Raw genomic sequence first — 18,240 nt, forward strand, 5'->3', positions numbered from 1 at the left:
AGACTCTTAGTATGTGACTGTTACAGTCTCAGCAGTCTGCAGAAGAGCTATAAACCCACTCCGTTCCCCTATATCAGGGAACTTGCCTTTCCTCTGGACCGTGTAATTATGGCCGATGATGATGATGATGATGATGATGACGATATCCTCGCCCTGAGAGATGTCGAGGAAGATGATGATAATTATCGTGTTAATTGCAGAGTGGGGGCCAGCCGTCGTTAGCGGTGGGGGGGGAGGGGGCTTTTCACTGGGCGTGTTCCTGCACCTTCTCCTCCGCATTCTTACTGTCACGGCTCAGACATGATTGGCTGATCACTGCACCGGGAAGACAAGACAGCCACACCCTTGTGACACTTACACCCGCATGGTCATTTAACCAGGTCACTGGTACACGCATGTCAGTCACGATAGAGCTTTAGCAACAGACTAATAATTAAAAAGTGTTTCTGGAAACACACCTTATACTTACATTTCCCTTCCAGGATGTTTGGATTAACACAGGTGCATCCCAGTCTCTGCACCGGAAATGATCCATCATTGTGCGTCCGACTGATGGCTTGTTAATTTTCCCCTCGCAGGTGGTGAACTGCATCCACCCAGACAATGAGAAGAGCCCAGAGATTCAGGTGAAGGTGCTGAACTGTGACACCATCAGCCAAGTGAAGGAGAAGATTCTAGATGCCATCTACAAGAATGTCCCCTACTCGCACCGCCAGAAGGCCACTGACATGGACCTGGGTGAGGGCTCATCTGCACTACCTCACAGCCCACAGTGTGTAGGCCACGCCTTAACCCGGCCCACTGTGTGTAGGCCACGCCTTAACCCATCCCACTGTGTGTAGGCCACACTTTAACCCGGCCCACTGTGTGTAGGCCACGCCTTAACCCGGCCCACTGTGTGTAGGCCACGCCTTAACCCGGCCCACTGTGTGTAGGCCACGCCTTAACCCGGCCCACTGTGTGTAGGCCACGCCTTAACCCGGCACACGGTTAGCTCCTGTGTGTAGGCCGCACCTGAAACCGAACTGACCTGCTGAGATCAGCTGAATTCGACAGGCAGGCTGAGGACAGTCGACGATAATGGAGCACTTAGATGCACCGACCTCACAATCCCTCCGTCTCGCTGAGGCGTGACGGCCAAAGAGTCCCGTGGGGCCCAAAAACAAATGCACAGAAAATAAATAGAAAATGTGGCCATGGACATGGTAGGCATGATTGCATGACACAAAAGACATGAAGAGACAGATATGTGTGTGTGTTGTTAGTGGAGGAGGAACCCGTGTTATTATGTAAGTCCATTAGTTATGACCAAGGTGCATGAATAAATCAACCGATTATGGAAAAAAACCCAGCTTTGGTGCTTTTAGCGAGGAAAAGAGAACTGTGAAGCACGACTCATTTCGGTGCATGTCCCCGTAATGGTTTTCGCCGGGCGGGCGGTCAAAAGTTTACACGCTGACAGCCTTTTATTATAATAGTGTGGTGATAGCAAGATGTGTGAGTAAGGCGCCAAAAGGTGACCTGCTCGTAGACGAGCAAGTCCGTGCTACTGAGGCTCGGAGAACAGGAACTTCGCTGTCCCATTAAGGACCGGGCCGTAAGCCCGTGTCTGCAGATAACAGCCAGACACTGTCCTGGCATCCGGATAAAAGGGCCAGTAATGGTTCAGCTGAATCACTGATCATTGATTGGATGTGTTGATGAAGAACTGGTACAAAGGAAGATGTGAAGGTGCCTGGCTTCGCCACCCTGGTAGCTTCTAACAAGCAAAGAAGCGAGTGAAACATGGCGCTCACGAGCACACCCACATGCAGGCCACTTATAGTCTGTGGTCAAATCTAATTTTGCACGCAGAACTGACAGCAGAGAGAGGAAGAGGAAGAAAGAGAGAGGGAAACGCAGTTAGCCGCAATAAAAAAAAATAACAGAGCAATATGCGCAATTCCGTTTTTTTGCCCTCCACAAATGCCTCATGATAGAGGCCACACGTGCAGGATTTGCAATGGAGCTAGTCCATCACACCCCCCAGAAGTCCCGTTCTCTCGGATTGTGTATCCCCCACTTCCCTTGGACTGAGAGTCTGTAAGTGGCCCGTTTAAAAAAAAAAAAAATTGTATATATATATATACGGACTAATATATCAGCACGGCCATACAGACCTCCTTTCATGTCAGATTTTTTTTTCCTGTAATAGTATATTTATAGGCCCCTGTGGAGTAATGGTATGGTGGCCACGAAGGGACAGCCTCCGTAATGAGAGGAGGAAATTGTTTCAGCCCCTTGACGGGCGCTCCCTTGTAAAATATCTTGCTGTTTTATTTATTTATTTATTTTCTTCAAAGAGGGAGGACTGAATGAGGTTTGCAAGGAGAAATCTCTAAGTATTTGACCGTTTTAATTACGGATCAGGCGAACATGGCTGTCAACTGTCTCTCGGGGCATCACAAGAGGTCCATCAGTATCCCTTAAAGGACAAAAAAGGAAAAGTCCAACCAAACATGCTAAGCAGGAACAAAGGTTCACACAAGCCGTGTTTAGCTGTGTTTGCTTCAGGCTAACTAGCCCCTGTGGAAACTGCTCTCCTCAGCGGTGTTAGCGCTAGGCTAATCTAGCCCTTTAAATGGACAGTGGGCCTGTTTTGGCCTCTGACCTGCAGGCTCGATAAGGATGATGGGATCGTGGCCGTCTTTACCTCTGTCTGTCCGTAGGGACAGGACACATAGGAAACCTGTCCCTCACCTTCCATTTAAGTCCATTAGAGAGAGAGAGAGCGAGAGCGAGAGAGCGAGAGAGAGAGAGAGAGAGAGAGAGAGAGAGAGAGAGAGCGAGAGCGAGAGAGAGAGAGAGAGAGATTCTGCCCAAACTTGACCTAGTTCAGCCTGCTTGGGATGGTTCCTCATTTGGATTGATCCGCTATGTCTTCCCTGAGCAGCTGGGCTGTTACTGTAACTGTATTCCTGAAGTTAGTCACTGCAAAGTGATGTGGCGCAAATTAGATTCACACTGACTACTCTGAGTGTGAAACTGGACACGACAGCGGGATTATATGCCACACCAGAGGGCCTGCTAATGGTTTATCGTGTCCAGGTGATGGGAAGTTCTTAAACGTGAGGAAAGACAGCTTGGCAGATGCTGGGGGGGTCTACTTATCCCAGCTTGGCCATAAACATTTTTACGGCAAAGTTCTGATTGGAAGGAATGATCGCGCATAAGGTGCTGGCTGAAAATGGAATATCTGAAATAAAATTTAATTAAATTTAAAAAATCAAATAACGTCTTTGTTCCATTACATTTTAATCTAAAATCAGCTTCGGGTTTGTGCCGGTGCATTTGAGGCTTCAGCATAAATGGCTTATGTAAGTCATAGCTCTGAACTGAAGCTTCTTCTGTGTTCGTGTTTGAATTTCTACAGATGTGAAGGGATATCTCCCTTTCTCCTGGGTCTCTCCCTCTTTCTCCTGGGTGGTTTTCCTTCTGCCCCTAATGTCCGAGAACATCCTGGGTGGATTTTGGGAGTTTTGGGAATCAGGACAATCCTGGCTTGCTCTGGTTTCTCTTCGTTTTCTCCTCATTTCTGGATCTTTGTTTCTCTGTCTGTGCTCTTTGTTTCTCTCTTTGCTCAATGTTCTGTGTGTTTGTTCCAGCCTCTCTGGAGCCTCTGTTCATTTGCATGTTTATAGAGAGATGTACAGTACTGAGGGATAGAACAAAAGGATTCTCTCTCTCTCTCTCTCTCTCTCTCTCTCTCTCTCCTTCTCCCATCACCCGGAGACATGTTTCACCATCTCGCCTTGTGATTGCTGTTTTGTTTATCTACTCTCAATCAGAGCCACAGATAGCAACAGTGGAGAGGCTTCACACACACATACACACACACACACACGCGCAAACACACACGCGCGCACACACACGCACACAAACACACACACACATACACAAACACACACACACAGCCCCTATTTGTCTCGCCACGTCTCTCATGGTGTGAAAGGAAATATTTATTTCATTCATTGCTTTGCGCTTCTCATTTAAATACCCCTCCGAAGCTGAAGCTGCAGGGTCCAGTGCCTCTGGAGGGGTTTCACGGGCCCCAGTGCACTAGCAGGGGCCACAGCAGGAACCACAATCATGGTTCCGTGTTGCACAGTTGGTGCAGCTGCCTCGGACGCTCGGCCCTCTGCAGATAACATTTCTTCAAAAATGTTAAAAAGGACGTGGTTTTCAGCGCCTGCCCTAATTGCCCCCATCAACCCCCCGGCCCCAGCAGGCAGAAGCCGAGACTCAGTGACCTCTCTACCTCCTGCACTCCTTCTCTCTCTCTCCCACTTTCCCTCGCTCCTTAGAGCTCTCTCTCACTCTTTTCTCCTCTGCTCACGAGCGAGCTTCCCGTGTCTGGATCGCCCTCTCACAACACACACTCATTCTCAGGCTTCATTAAAGTGGGAATTCTTCGTTCTCTTCTGCCCTAAGAAGTGGCCTTTGATTTTTAGACTTCACACACACACTATCAAAGAACTTGGTTAGGAAACCGATGAACACTATTGCCTCAGACTTTGCGTCTTGATGAACGAAGCACTACCACCTTTAATTAGCTGCCGTTAAGCACCATGAGGTGATGCTCTTTAGGAGCTAAAAACACAAACTCCCACAGTTCTGTCCTCCTTCCCATGATCCTCTCATCACATGGCGTGTCCTTGCAGAGTGGCGTCAGTGCAGAGGGGTCCGGATCATTCTTCAGGACGAGGACATGACCACAAAGATCGAGAGCGACTGGAAGAGACTCAATATGCTGTCTCATTATCAGGTAACGGCCCACCTAACACACACCCACCTCTACATCTCTTCTGACGATACACACAGCCCTGTCGTAATTAGAACAGCTAGGCAGGCCATGTTAACCAGGCTACTCTAATATACACTTTTATAAACTTGTATGCTAAGCACGCTTTCTGATGTGTCATGGATTACAGGAATTAATATGCCAAAGTAATAACTTCAGTGGAGAAGGTTCTAGTTGAGGAAACCACTGCAGACAGAGCACAGGTTGTGTACACACGTAGGATTTACCTAGCGCACCGGAGAGCGTTGTAGATGCATCAATCATAATCAGGCCTGCCAAACACAGATTATTCACACCGAGTTTACTCAACATGCGTGAAAACGCTGCAGACGCAGGAACTGCACGGAGGTGGGCGTAGCCAGATGTGGGTGTGGCCTGTTTCAAGCATGTGCACAGACCAGACGAATGGGCATGATCGCACGACATGATGACAGTTCCATCTTGAGCTGTCCATCTTTGTGACAGTAGCAGTAAATCACACGTGACATCATCTTGAGCTGTCCATCTTTGTGACACTAGCAGTAAATCACACGTGACATCATCTTGAGCTGTCCATCTTTGTGACAGTAGCAGTAAATCACACGTGACGTCATCTTGAGCTGTCCATCTTTGTAACACTAGCAGTAAATCACACGTGAAGTCATCTTGAGCTGTCCATCTTTGTGACAGTAGCAGTAAATCACACGTGACGTCATCTTGAGCTGTCCATCTTTGTGACAGTAGCAGTAAATCACACGTGCAACATCTTGAGCTGTCCATCTTTGTGACAGTAGCAGTAAATCACACGTGACGTCATCTTGAGCTGTCCATCTTTGTGACAGTAGCAGTAAATCACACGTGCAACATCTTGAGCTGTCCATCTTTGTGACAGTAGCAGTAAATCACACGTGTCGCATCTTTTCCTTTCCCATTCGTTTCTCATTTGTTCCACATTCATGTTCTAGGTGCATGTTCTACATATGTGCACAAGCAACGTGTGTATTTGCTAAACGCGATTATTGGTACTACACGTGTGCAGGTCTCAGTTTATGTATGTTATTTATCTATAGCATACCACCGTTCTCTCTAACTTTCTATATCTTTCTCTTTGTCTCTCTGTCTCTACAAACACACACAAACACACTCACACACACTCACATATATATATATGTGTGTATGTGAGCGTGTGTGAGTGTGTGTGTGTATGTCTGTGTGTGCTTGAGGATATATATATATATATATATATATATATATATATATATCCTCAAGCACATTTGATGTTCCTTGAAGAATATTAAAAGTTTCTGTTGATGGCTGTTTCTGACTTGCTGTTGAACACCCATCATCACACCCATCATGTAATAGAGAAAGAACCAAATTGTTCATGCTTATGAAATTCTAATTCAACAAGAATGAAACATGTGTGCGTGTGTGTGCGTGTGCATGTACGTGCGTGCGTGTGTGTGTGTGTATGTATCTGTGTGTGTGTATATTTATATATGTGTGTGTGTGTATTTATATGAGTGTGTGTATTGATATGTGTGTGTATTTATGAGTGTGTGTGTATTTGTGTGTGTGTGTATTTATGTGCGTGTGTGTGTGTGTATTTGAGTGTGTGTGTATTTATATATATGTGTGTGTGTATTTATGAGCGTGTGTGTGTGTATTTGAGTGTGTGTGTATTTATGTGTGTGTGTATTTATATGAGTGTGTGTGTATATGTGTGTGTATTTATATATGTGTGTGTATTTATGTATGTGTATTTGAGTGTGTGTGTAATTGAGTGTGTATTTATATGTGTGTGTGTGTGTGTGTATTTGAGTGTGTGTATTTATATATATATGTGTGTATTTATGCGTGTGTGTGTGTGTATGTGTGTATTTATGAGTGTGTGTGTATTTATATGTGTGTATTTGTGTGTGTGTGTGTGTGTGTGTGTATTTGTGTGTGTGTGTGTATTTATGAGTGTGTGTATTTGTGTGTGTGTGTATTTATGAGTGTGTGTATTTGTGTGTGTGTGTATTTGAGTGTGTGTATTTGAGTGTGTGTGTGTATTTGAGTGTGTGTGTATTTATGTGTATGTGTGTGTTTGTGTGTATTTATTTATGTGTGTGTGTGTGTATTTATGAGTGTGTGTGTATTTATGTGTTTGTGTGTGTGTGTATTTATATATGTGTGTATATTTATGAGTGTGTGTATTTATATATTTGTGTGTATTTATGCATGTGTGTGTATTTATATGTGTGTGTATTTGAGTATGTTTGTGTATTTGAGTGTGTGTGTGTGTATTTATGTGTGTGTGTGTGTGTGTGTGTGTGTGTGTGTGTGTAATGGGGGTAGACGTAGACAGTGCCTGGTGTGGACTTCATCTCTTTGATGGTGTAATTGCTCCATGTAAGACTGCAGGAAAAGTAAAAGAAAGGAAGGGGTCACCAGACCAGTTGTACCTTCAAAGAATTTGGATAAAGATTTGAGGATTCAAAAATGAGGGTTCAGTGAGTGAATCTCAAAAGTGACACTGAAACTGAAAAGATTTACTTTTGATTTATTTAAAACTCCATGATGTTTTGATTCTGCCATCCCTTACCAACCAGTAGGGGACTCATGATTTATATCCACTTTCAGCTCATGACCCTGTAATAGACTGAACAGGCCAATCACTTCCAGGTCATTTAGATGAACAGACTTTGATTGACAGGGCCTCCAAATAGTGGACAGGACAAGGAGAGCAGGTCATGAGAGTAACCATGACAACAACCGGACCAAGAGGCTGATAGTGTCTGTCACCTGCCTGTCTCACACACACACACACACACACACACACACACACGCTCACACAAACTGTTCATATCACTGTCACCGCCCGTTGTTTGCTTGTCTGTGTGGAGAGGACCAGAGACAAGCCTCTGCTTCATTATGGTGTAAATAATTTCCAGGGTAAGCGTACGCTTGGAGAGAGAGAGAGAGAGAGAGAGAGACACACACATGGGGGGGTGGGGGGTCCACATTGCGCTCAAATTAAATGTCACACGGGCAGCGCTTGGGTCCTTGGCTGTGTGGGCGGAGGGTGGGAGAATGCATTAAGAGGCGATTGGAATCGGAGATGAGATAATGAAGACAGAAGTTAATTCACTCTTGGGGAGTGGGAGAAAAACACTCTCTGTCTCCTGAAGCCTGGAGACCAGCTCTCAGGTCGTATCACGCTTACAGCATCTGTCCTGGTGAATAGCCGTGGAGTTGAGACGTTTGTCTTTTTTGCATTCATTCATTTTTTCTTTCTTTCTTTTATCAATTCATTCAGTCATTCAATCAGTCAGTCATTCATTCAGTCAGTCATTTATTCAGTCAGTGATTCAGTCAGTCAGGTATTAATTTAGTCAGTCATTCATTCAGTCTGTCAATCAGTCAGTCATTCATTCATTCAGTTATTCATTCATTCATTCAATCTGTCATTCTTTCATTCATTCAGTCAGTCTGACTCTATGTGGACATCTGCCTGTTTCTACAAACCCTCTGCAGTCCTGGCCCTCCTGGACGATCAGGTTTTCATCCACGTCTCTCCTCTCTGGTCACATGTGCGCCTCCCCATCGGAGTTTCTGACATTCCATCTTTTGATTTCCTGTTGGGAAGCTCATCACTGTGTCACACAAGCTTCTTGCCACCATTCCCTCTCACCAAGCAGACAGAATGTTATCGGCATCAGAGGATCTATTAAAGCGCGAATTCACTCACACTGACAGTAGGAGGGATGATTAGGAAAACATTCAAATGTATCCCAACGATAGCTTAAGTGAGCCATGAACTTCATGGCTGTAGATTCACTGTTACCAAGGGAAGGAACACTCTCTCGCTTCCTCTCTCTCTCTCTCTCTCTCTCTCTCTCTCTCGCTCTGTGGTCTGATCTGCTGCCATGTTCTTCTCGATCTAACCACTCAGGTCCTCTGAGGTTCTGCCTGTCATGGTGAGCAGGTGTAGGTTTGGCTAGACGGACTGATGGACAGCACACAACCTGTTAACTGTGCATTCAGCTGCGAACCTGGGTTGCCAGATTGTGAGAAAGAAGGTCCTTGTCAGGGAGGAGGCCCCCTTCACTTGTGTTGACTGAATCTCTTTGACCAGTGCATTGCCTCACTGGTCCCAGTTTAAGAGGCATTAATGAACTGGGAACAGTTCATTCTCCGAGGCGCCATTATACGTGGGGAAAAAAAAGTTGAAAAGTAGCAGGGAAAATAAGTGAAATGCAGGATCTGATCACATCCATCATTCCGTTGCCATCAGAAACCCTTTAACATTAATCATGTAACGTTATTATTTTAGAGTAATCACTTTAAGTAGCACATGCTTTATTGCGGTTCTGGTGATGATAACCGTTGTGGTGAACTTGTCTTCTGCTCCTTTGCGGATAATTGTCTTGCGTTTGTGTCTGTGTTTCTATAGGTGCCTGATAACACCGTTGTGGCACTCGTACCGAAGCAGGTCACTGCTTACAACTCGGTGAACAACTCCACTGTCTCCAGGACGTCCGCCGGAAAATACGGTATGCCTTGTGTGCCTTGTGTGCTTGTGTGTGGGGGCGGGGGTGCTGAATTATAAAAAGGAGGCCAATTTCATGGAAAAGCTAGAGTAGACTATGACTGAAATGATGAGTGTTTCCTTCAAGGCCCTAAAAGGACCCTTACATGAAGGGTAGGGTCACGCTCAGCTCAAAGACGGAAACAAGGCAGGCGGAGGGGGAGCCAGAGCGGGGGTCTCTTTGCACTTGACTTCCCCTCCGAGACGGTCCCATCACCCAGCGCGCTGTTGGATCTGATAAAGGAGAAGATCAAAGCCAGCACGCGGCCAGAGCACTCGCCGCACACTTCAAATAGCGCATTAACGGTGTCTCATCTCCGTAGGCACCCAGCACAGCTGCAAATTAGCCTTAAATGACGGGGAGAGAGAGAGGCGGCGTGTGACACGCGGCAGAGGGCTTTGGCCAAGGAAGGGGCCGGGGGCACATGCCACACGGTATTAGTCTCTTTTCAGAATTGATTTCAAACAAAAAGGAGCTTTTTCGGGAGCAGGAGCAGGAGAGGTGCTTTGAACCGGCGGCACGAAAGGTGGGAACTGAGAAGAAAAAAGAAAGTGTGAGCAGGCTCGTTACGAATCCCCACCCTCAAGGAATCTACAGCCTGCCGTGTGATTGGCTGAGAGGCATTCAGGAAGGGCTCAGTGTGGATCACTTCTCTCCATGGCACGTGGCGGGGTTCGTAGCGTGTCAGGGAGCGCGGTGGGGACCCCGTCCATGGCTTCGAACCTTCAGTCTCAGTCAGGGACGCGCTGGCTGGAAACAGCTGTTGATGCATCGGTAGAACACGGGCATTCTGTCGGTCGAGTCAAGCTTGACATCCGCTTAGAGAAGTTTTGTTTGTTTCACTTCAGTCCATGGGTTGTATGTTTCACGGTTTAGTGGGACTGGAAGAAACTGTCAGATTTGTGTATGTGGTTGGGTCTGTGCAACTGATGCAGAACAGACAGAAAAACCCTAAAAAGGACAAAGATAAAGCAGACAGCAGCGATACAGACAAACCTGTCCACATGATCCCAGCCAAAGCTGACGTAGTAAAGAAATGTGTATGTACTTGTCCCTTCATCGTTGTCTCTCTGGAGCTGTCTGTTTCTCTCTTTCTCCCCAATCTCTCTCATCCTTTTTCTTTTTTCCGTTTTCTGTCTCTCTCTCTCTCTCTCTCTCTCTCTGTCTTTCTCTGCTTGTCTGGTAGGGTTTTTTTCTCTCTCTCTCAGCAGAATTGTCTTCTCTCCAGAGAAATTGATTTCTGTTGCATCTGCCACGGTGAAAACACCCTGTGTGTGTGTGTGCGTCTGCTTGTATTAGTGTGTTTCTGTGTATGCACGTGTGTGTGTGTGTGTGTGTGTGTGTGTGTGTGTGTGTGTGTGTGTGTGTGTGTGTGTGTGTGTGTGTGTGTGTGTGTGTGCGCGCATATCACATGCATGTGTATGTGTGTTTTTGTCGTTCTAGATCAGCTGATCAATTCCTTTCACCCTCTGTAAACATTCCTTGAGCTCGATGCATTTTAAATGTCACGGCCGCCTCGTGCGTTGGCGGCACCATAAAAATTTCACCTCCGCCAAAACTCGTTCGATCTCCCGTCGGCCACGACGACTTCAGCAGAAGGGATGAAAAATTAAGCATCTGTACACCCTGAAACATTCACATCCAATTTCAGATCGACAAGAGCCCGAGCGCCTAGCATGGCTAGCGACCGATTCGAGTGGGCGTGGCGTGTCTGTGCTCGAGTGCCGCCCCTCTGATGTGTCAGGGGCCTCCTGTGTCTGTGTCTTCCTGCCTCGTGCAGAAAACATGATCAAGTACACGGGCAGCCCGGACAGCCTGCGCTCCCGAACGCCCATGATCACGCCCGACCTGGAGACCGGCGTCAAGGTCTGGCACCTGGTGAAGAATCACGAGCACGGTGACCAGAAGGAAGGCGACCGCGGCAGCAAGATGGTGTCTGAGATCTACCTGACCAGGCTGCTGGCCACCAAGGTGAGTCCCCCCACCCCCCGTCTCCCCTGGAGACCAGACGCCTCATTTGCAAACACTCTCGCTCAGTGGCTCAGCAGCGCTGAGCCTTTGAGTGATCATAATTAATCAACATCCTGCATGGTAACACTCTAACATGGAGAGCGTTGTGCGTTGGTCAGCCTCTGCTGCAGGTACTGGGCCTGAGACATAGATTTGGGTGTTTCTAAATCTGGCTGGGCAGTGGGTAAAAGTAATCCATGCGTAAAATGAGAGATGTTCTAAGCTCTTTTTACAGTGGTGTGACCCTTCTAATATCTGTTAATTTTCAAGTTTCTTAATCCCTGCTGCTAAACGTAAATTAGAGAGCCACTCCTAATTGTAATTTGCTGGCGTCGACCATGTGACCTTTCTCAGGGGCCTGAATGCCTGGAGGAGAGTTGCTGGGGATGTCATTTGTGATTACAACACATTTCCACCCTGCTGGTTTGATGATTGTTGGGGCTTTGAGTTGCTATCTTGATGGGAAGCTTCAGGAGCCTTTAAAATTATTTATTTATTTGTTTGTTTGTTTATTTTTAATATTTCACAGTTAATCGTAGCAGAGAATCAAAGGTATCGGGCAGAAATAGCTTCTGGCAACAACAAAGTTCTATGTGAGTGTGTGCCTGTGTGTGCATGCGTGTGTTTGTGTGAGTGTGTGCCTATGTGTGCGCGCGTGTGTTTGTGTGAGTGTGTGCCTGTGTGTGCGCGCGTGTGTTTGTGTGAGTGTGTGCCTGTGTGTTTGTGTGAGTGAGTGCCTGTGTGTGCGTGCGTGTGTTTGTGTGAGTGTGTGCCTGTGTGTGCGTGCGTGTGTTTGTGTGAGTGTGTGCCTGTGTGTGCGCGCGTGTGTTTGTGTGAGTGTGTGCCTGTGTGCGCGCACGTGTGTTTGTGTGAGTGTGTGCCTGTGTGTGCGTGCGTGTGTTTGTGTGAGTGTGTGCCTGTGTGTGCGTTTGTGTGAGTGTGTGCCTGTGTGTGCGCGCGTGTTTGTGTGAGTGTGTGCCTGTGTGCGCGCGTGTGTTTGTGTGAGTGTGTGCCTGTGTGTGCGTGCGTGTGTTTGCGTGAGTGTGTGCCTGTGTGTGCGCGCGTGTGTTTGTGTGAGTGTGTGCCTGTGTGTGCGTGCGTGTGTTTGTGTGAGTGTGTGCCTGTGTGTGCGCGCGTGTGTTTGTGTGAGTGTGTGCCTGTGTGTGCGTGCGTGTGTTTGTGTGAGTGTGTGCCTGTGTGTGCGCGCGTGTGTTTGTGTGAGTGTGTGCCTGTGTGTGCGTGCGTGTGTTTGTGTGAGTGAGTGTGTGCTTGCGTGCATGCCTGCGTATGTGTGTGTGTGTGTTCTCACACATGTGGATGGCTCTGTCTACCATTATACTGCGCAGTGTGTGCTCTGATGCCAGTAACACGAGCTCATGTGATGCCGCACAAACTGACCAGAGCTCCCCACTCCCTGCCCTGCGCGTGAGCCGTGGGCTGCTTTAGACGGATGGCTTTTGTTTAATAACTGTTCTGGGAGCAGCTCTCAGTAAAACTGATTGGTATGACAGAGGTGTAATTGACTGTTTCCCTCTCAGCCTCCCAGTAAATTACTTTCCAGGCCTGCTTGCTTGTCTTATATTGACTCTATCAGAGTCTGTCTATTAGAAGAACTACAGAATAAAGAGGCTGCTATTTCTTTCTCTGTCCTTTTTAGTCACTACCTGTTTAATCCTCAATCCCTACTCGTTAATCCCTAATCTGTAGCGGGCTGTCTTGTCTTTTTTTTTTTTTTTACTTTTTTATGCAGTGTAACATCCTAATTTTATCCCCAAACACCCTTGTCTCAATGACCAATCAAATAATGTTGCTTCTTGCTTGCTCCAGTCTGACAGGGTTTTTTGGGTTTTTTTTTAGCATCACTAAAATGCCCGTAAATGGCCACTTTGGTTCCCCCAGGTGGGTAATGACAATGTCAGCTATCACGCAGGACGACGCCTGTCAGAATACTTGCTGGCATCCTCGCCTCCAAGCCTCCTGCCGCTGTCGCCGCGGTGACATGGGGTCCAAGCAGAAAATATGTATTTTCTTCTTCATAGGGTAAAGATAAGCTGTCAGGAATGTGGGACGCTGCAGAATTACTGCTGTGATTGTCAGCTGATGTTTTCCTCCTCTCTCTCTCTCTCTCTCTCTCTTTGCTTACTCCCGGCTGCCGCTCAAACAAAACTAGATTTTATTTCCTGCACTTGTGCGCACCTGCTCTAGTGCCGAGGCTGCTGGCTCCTGCAGCTACACTTACGCTTTCTGATTTTCTCCTTCACTCTTTTTTTTCTCTCTCTCTCTCTCTCTCTCTCTCTCTCTCTCTCTATCTCTCTCTCTCTCTCTGTCTCTGTCATGTCCTGTCAGTTCATCTAAGCAGATCAGATTCATCTTAAAGTTGACAGCATTAAACCAGACCAGATCACTGACGCAGTGCGAGCTTGTCTGAAGCTGCAGGAATCATCTTATGCAAATGTCCCATTAGGTCCCAGATGCTATCAAAAGTGAAGCGCTAAATAATCTTTTCCCCATCAGAGGTGATGGTTTGGGGTCCCTGGGCCGACACGTCTACACGAGCAGCTGACGCACATGCACATTTGGGATGTATTCTCTCACATCTGTACTGAAGTTAAAGCAGGTACTTTAAGTGAAACCATGCTGCTTTGGCCTGACATGGTGGACAACTGTGGGCGAAGTCGAAGGGAGTGGTGAAGGAATCAGCGAGTTAATCAGAAGTGGGTTCGTCTCACGCTCTGTCTCCTCTCCTCTTTTGCAGGGCACGCTGCAGAAGTTTGTAGACGACCTGTTTGAGACCATCTTCAGCACGGCGCACAGAGGAAGTGCTCTCCCTCTCGCCATCAAGTACATGTTCGACTTCCTGGACGAGCAAGCAGACAAGCACGGCATCCACGACCCGCACGTGCGACACACGTGGAAAAGCAACTGGTGAGAGGCACCGTGCGCTCGCACACACGTCACGCGCAAACGCTCACATGCCTCGTCGCGTTAGCCGCCGTGTGAGAGGTACGTGACATCATAGGAATCACAGCTCTCTTGACATCACGTGACATCTGGTGCAGAAGCTGATGTCTCCATGGTGACGAGTGCAAGACAAGTCAATAACACCTGGCTTCAAATTAATTTCACCCTATCAATTTAGAGTCCTGTCTGTTAGTGGGGAGGTGTGAGAGGAGGAAATGGAGACAGACAGACAGACAGAGAAAGTGGAATGGATGGAAGGATGAAAAAGAAAGCTCAATATAAGAGTAGTAATTCTTCATTAACCTTTGCCCCATGTCAGTGCCCCATCATGCATCACTCAGTGCTGCCTCAAAGAACTATGGGGGCTGTAGTAGGTTTAAAATCGATGTGTGCACTGGAGGAAGAGCGAGTCTATTTAGTCAGCTTTATGGGACTCATTTTTCCCTGCTTCCCCTTCTAGAATCTTCTTAGGCATGCTGTGAGCTTCTTAAGTGATTCTACAGAGAAGAGAGGGTTGCACAGAACAGACATTCATGTCAAAGAAAAGCGTTAAACAGGCATGTTTCATCCTGCCCGCATCGCGCACGTGCCAGCCTATGGCTTCAGCCAACTTTTTTTTTGGGGGGGGGGGGGGGGGGTGGAGTTAGCTGATGGCTCTCAGATGTAGTGCACGAAATAAAAACAACAACAACTTCAGCGTGAGAGACGCTGCTGTCTTCCACTCCATTAAAGGAGCCATTCAGCCTGAGAGCGTTCACATGACTGCCAGAGGATGACAAGTCAGGGGCAGATACCGTCTTTTCGTTTGCCTTAAGCTGCACTTTTATCTGTTATTAATAATGGGTATGTTTTTGTTTTTTGTGTTTAAGAGCTATAAGCATTGACTCACAGCACACAAAGTTTCAGCTGTCCATCAGGTTCGACACAGTTGGGGTTCTAGAATCCTCCTCCGTTTTCTCCAGCTTCTGTCAGTTCTAGAATCCTCCACGGTGTTCTCTGGCTTCTGTCGGTTCTAGAATCCTCCTCCAGATTCTGTCGGGTTTTTTTTCTTTCTACTTTTGTTTGTAGTGTCCAAGCAAGCAGCCGGCATCTGTTCATTCTCTGAACCTCTAGCACAGTACTGTGTAGTCTTTAGCTGTATTTCAGTGAACAATTCCTGTTTCCTATAGAGCCATTACAAAGAACCCAAGATTAAAAATATTTATGAAGGATAAAACAGAAGTCTTATTAATTTGGTTTTCTGCTCCCTCGAGGTGATGTGTGTAGGAGAGCTATGATAGATATGACTGATATCCAGTAGTGTAGAGCACTATTGTTATGCTTAATATCTTTTTGATTACATCCTCCTGAGATGGTCCAGACTTTTGTTTTTTGCATTTTGTCAGCTTGCTGTTTTTAACTACTAGTGCATGATAACTATGGAAACCCATCAGTGCATTTGAACAGGAAGTACTTTATGTACAAATAAAAATGGCTTATTAATGTATAACAATTAACCTCACAATGTCAATGTATGAGGACCCATGGTTTCACAAGGTTGAAGTCCCTGTTAGGTTAGTGTTAGGTTAGTGCTTGGTTACTGTTCGTTACTGTTAGGTTAGTGCTTGGTTATTGTTAGGTTAGTGATAGGTTAGTGTTGGGTTTTTGCTATGTTACTGTTAGGCTAGTGTTAGGTTAATGTTAGGGTAGTACTAGGTTAGGGCTAGGTTAGGTTAGTTCTAGGTTACTGTTAGGGTAGTACTAGGGTAGTGCTAGTTTAGTGCTAGGTTAGGTTAGTGCTAGGTTACTGTTAGCGTAGTACTAGGGTAGTGCTCGGTTAGGTTAGTGCTAGGGTAGTGTTAGGTTAGTGCTAGGGTAGTGTTAGGTTAGTGTTGGGTTAGTGTTAGGGTAGTGTTAGGGTAGTCCTAGGTTAGGTTAGTGTTAGGGTAGTGCTAGGTTGGGTTAGTGTTAGGTTAGTGTTGGGTTAGTGCTAGGTGAGGGTAGTGTTAGGGTAAGGTTAGTGTTAGGGTAGTGTTAGGTTAGCGCTAGGTGAGGTTAGTGTTAGGTTAGTGTTAGGGTAGTGCTAGGTTAGGTTAGCGCTAGGTGAGGTTAGTGTTAGGGTAGGTTAGTGTTAGGGTAGTGTTAGGGTAGGTTAGTGTTAGGGTTGTGTTAGGTTAGCGCTAGGTGAGGTTAGTGTTAGGGTAGGTTAGTGTTAGTGTTAGGGTAGTGTTAGGTTAGCGCTAGGTGAGGTTAGTGTTAGGTTAGTGTTAGGGTAGGTTAGTGTTATGTTAGGGTAGTGTTAGGTTAGTGCTAGGTGAGGTTAGTGTTAGGGTAGTGTTAGGTTAGCGCTAGGTGAGGTTAGTGTTAGGTTAGTGTTAGGGTAGTGCTAGGTTAGGTTAGCACTAGGTGAGGTTAGTGTTAGGGTAGGTTAGTGTTAGGGTAGTGTTAGGGTAGGTTAGTGTTAGTGTTGGGGTTGTGTTAGGTTAGCGCTAGGTGAGGTTAGTGTTAGGGTAGGTTAGTGTTAGGGTAGTGTTAGTGTTAGGGTAGTGTTAGGTTAGCGCTAGGTGAGGTTAGTGTTAGGTTAGTGTTAGGGTAGGTTAGTGTTATGTTAGGGTAGTGTTAGGTTAGTGCTAGGTGAGGTTAGTGTTAGGGTAGGTTAGTGTTAGTGTTAGGGTAGTGTTAGTGTTAGGTTAACGCTAGGTGGGGTTAGTGTTGGGTTAGTGTTAGGGTAGGTTAGTGCTAGGTGAGGTTAGTGTTAGGTTAGTGTTAGGGTAGGTTAGTGTTAGTGTTAGGGTAGTGTTGGGTTAGCGCTAGGTGAGGTTAGTGTTAGGGTAGTGTTAGTGTTAGGGTAGTGTTAGGTTAGCGCTAGGTGAGGTTAGTGTTAGGTTAGTGTTAGTGTTAGGGTAGTGTTAGGTTAGCGTTAGGTGAGGTTAGTGTTAGGTTAGTGTTAGTGTTAGGGTAGTGTTAGGTTAGCGCTAGGTGAGGGTAGTGTTAGGGTAGTGTTAGGTTAGTGTTAGGTTAGTGCTAGGTGAGGTTAGTGTTAGGGTAGTGTTAGTGTAGTGTTAGGTTAGCGCTAAGTGAGGTTAGTGTTAGGTTAGTGTTAGGGTAGTGTTAGGTTAGCGCTAGGTGAGGTTAGTGTTAGGGTAGTGTTAGGGTAGGTTAGTGTTAGTGTTAGGGTAGTGTTGGGTTAGCGCTAGGTGAGGTTAGTGTTAGGGTAGTGTTAGTGTTAGGTTAGCGCTAGGTGAGGTTAGTGTTAGGTTAGTGTTAGTGTTAGGGTAGTGTTAGGTTAGCGTTAGGTGAGGTTAGTGTTAGGTTAGTGGTAGTGTTAGGTTAGCGCTAGGTGAGGGTAGTGTTAGGGTAGTGTTAGGTTAGTGTTAGGTTAGTGCTAGGTGAGGTTAGTGTTAGGGTAGTGTTAGTGTAGTGTTAGGTTAGCGCTAAGTGAGGTTAGTGTTAGGTTAGTGTTAGTGTTAGGGTAGTGTTAGGTTAGCGCTAGGTGAGGTTAGTGTTAGGGTAGTGTTAGGTTAGCGCTAGGTGAGGTTAGTGTTAGGGTAGTGTTAGGTTAGCGCTAGGTGAGGTTAGTGTTAGGGTAGTGTTAGGTTAGCACTAGGTGAGGTTAGTGTTAGGGTAGTGTTAGGTTAGCGCTAGGTGAGGGTAGTGTTAGGTTAGTGTTAGGTTAGTGCTAGGTGAGGTTAGTGTTAGGGTAGTGTTAGGTTAGCGCTAGGTGAGGTTAGTGTTAGGGTAGTGTTAGTGTTAGTGTAGTGTTAGGTTAGCGCTAAGTGAGGTTAGTGTTAGGTTAGTGTTAGGGTAGTGTTAGGTTAGCGCTAGGTGAGGTTAGTGTTAGGGTAGTGTTAGGTTAGCGCTAGGTGAGGTTAGTGTTAGGGTAGTGTTAGGTTAGCA

The 18,240-nt window shown here is 46.4% G+C and overlaps 1 protein-coding gene across 3 annotated transcripts in view; it reads left to right on the forward strand.

Moving 5' to 3' along the window:
- Nucleotides 1–18,240, forward strand: part of plxna4 (plexin A4) — a 226,540-nt gene that overhangs the window by 197,030 nt on the left and 11,270 nt on the right. For all 3 annotated transcript variants that reach the window (XM_035528507.2, XM_081724030.1, XM_035528508.2), the window contains 5 exons: nucleotides 579–738; nucleotides 4,701–4,804; nucleotides 9,258–9,357; nucleotides 11,174–11,364; nucleotides 14,159–14,328. In XM_035528507.2, the coding sequence (XP_035384400.1) occupies nucleotides 579–738; nucleotides 4,701–4,804; nucleotides 9,258–9,357; nucleotides 11,174–11,364; nucleotides 14,159–14,328 (725 nt within the window). The remainder of the gene's footprint in view (nucleotides 1–578; nucleotides 739–4,700; nucleotides 4,805–9,257; nucleotides 9,358–11,173; nucleotides 11,365–14,158; nucleotides 14,329–18,240) is intronic.

Source organism: Electrophorus electricus, chromosome 11 (genome assembly GCF_041902795.1).
Source record: "Electrophorus electricus isolate QZ-2024a chromosome 11, ASM4190279v1, whole genome shotgun sequence".
NCBI classification, from domain to species: Eukaryota; Metazoa; Chordata; class Actinopteri; order Gymnotiformes; family Gymnotidae; genus Electrophorus; species Electrophorus electricus.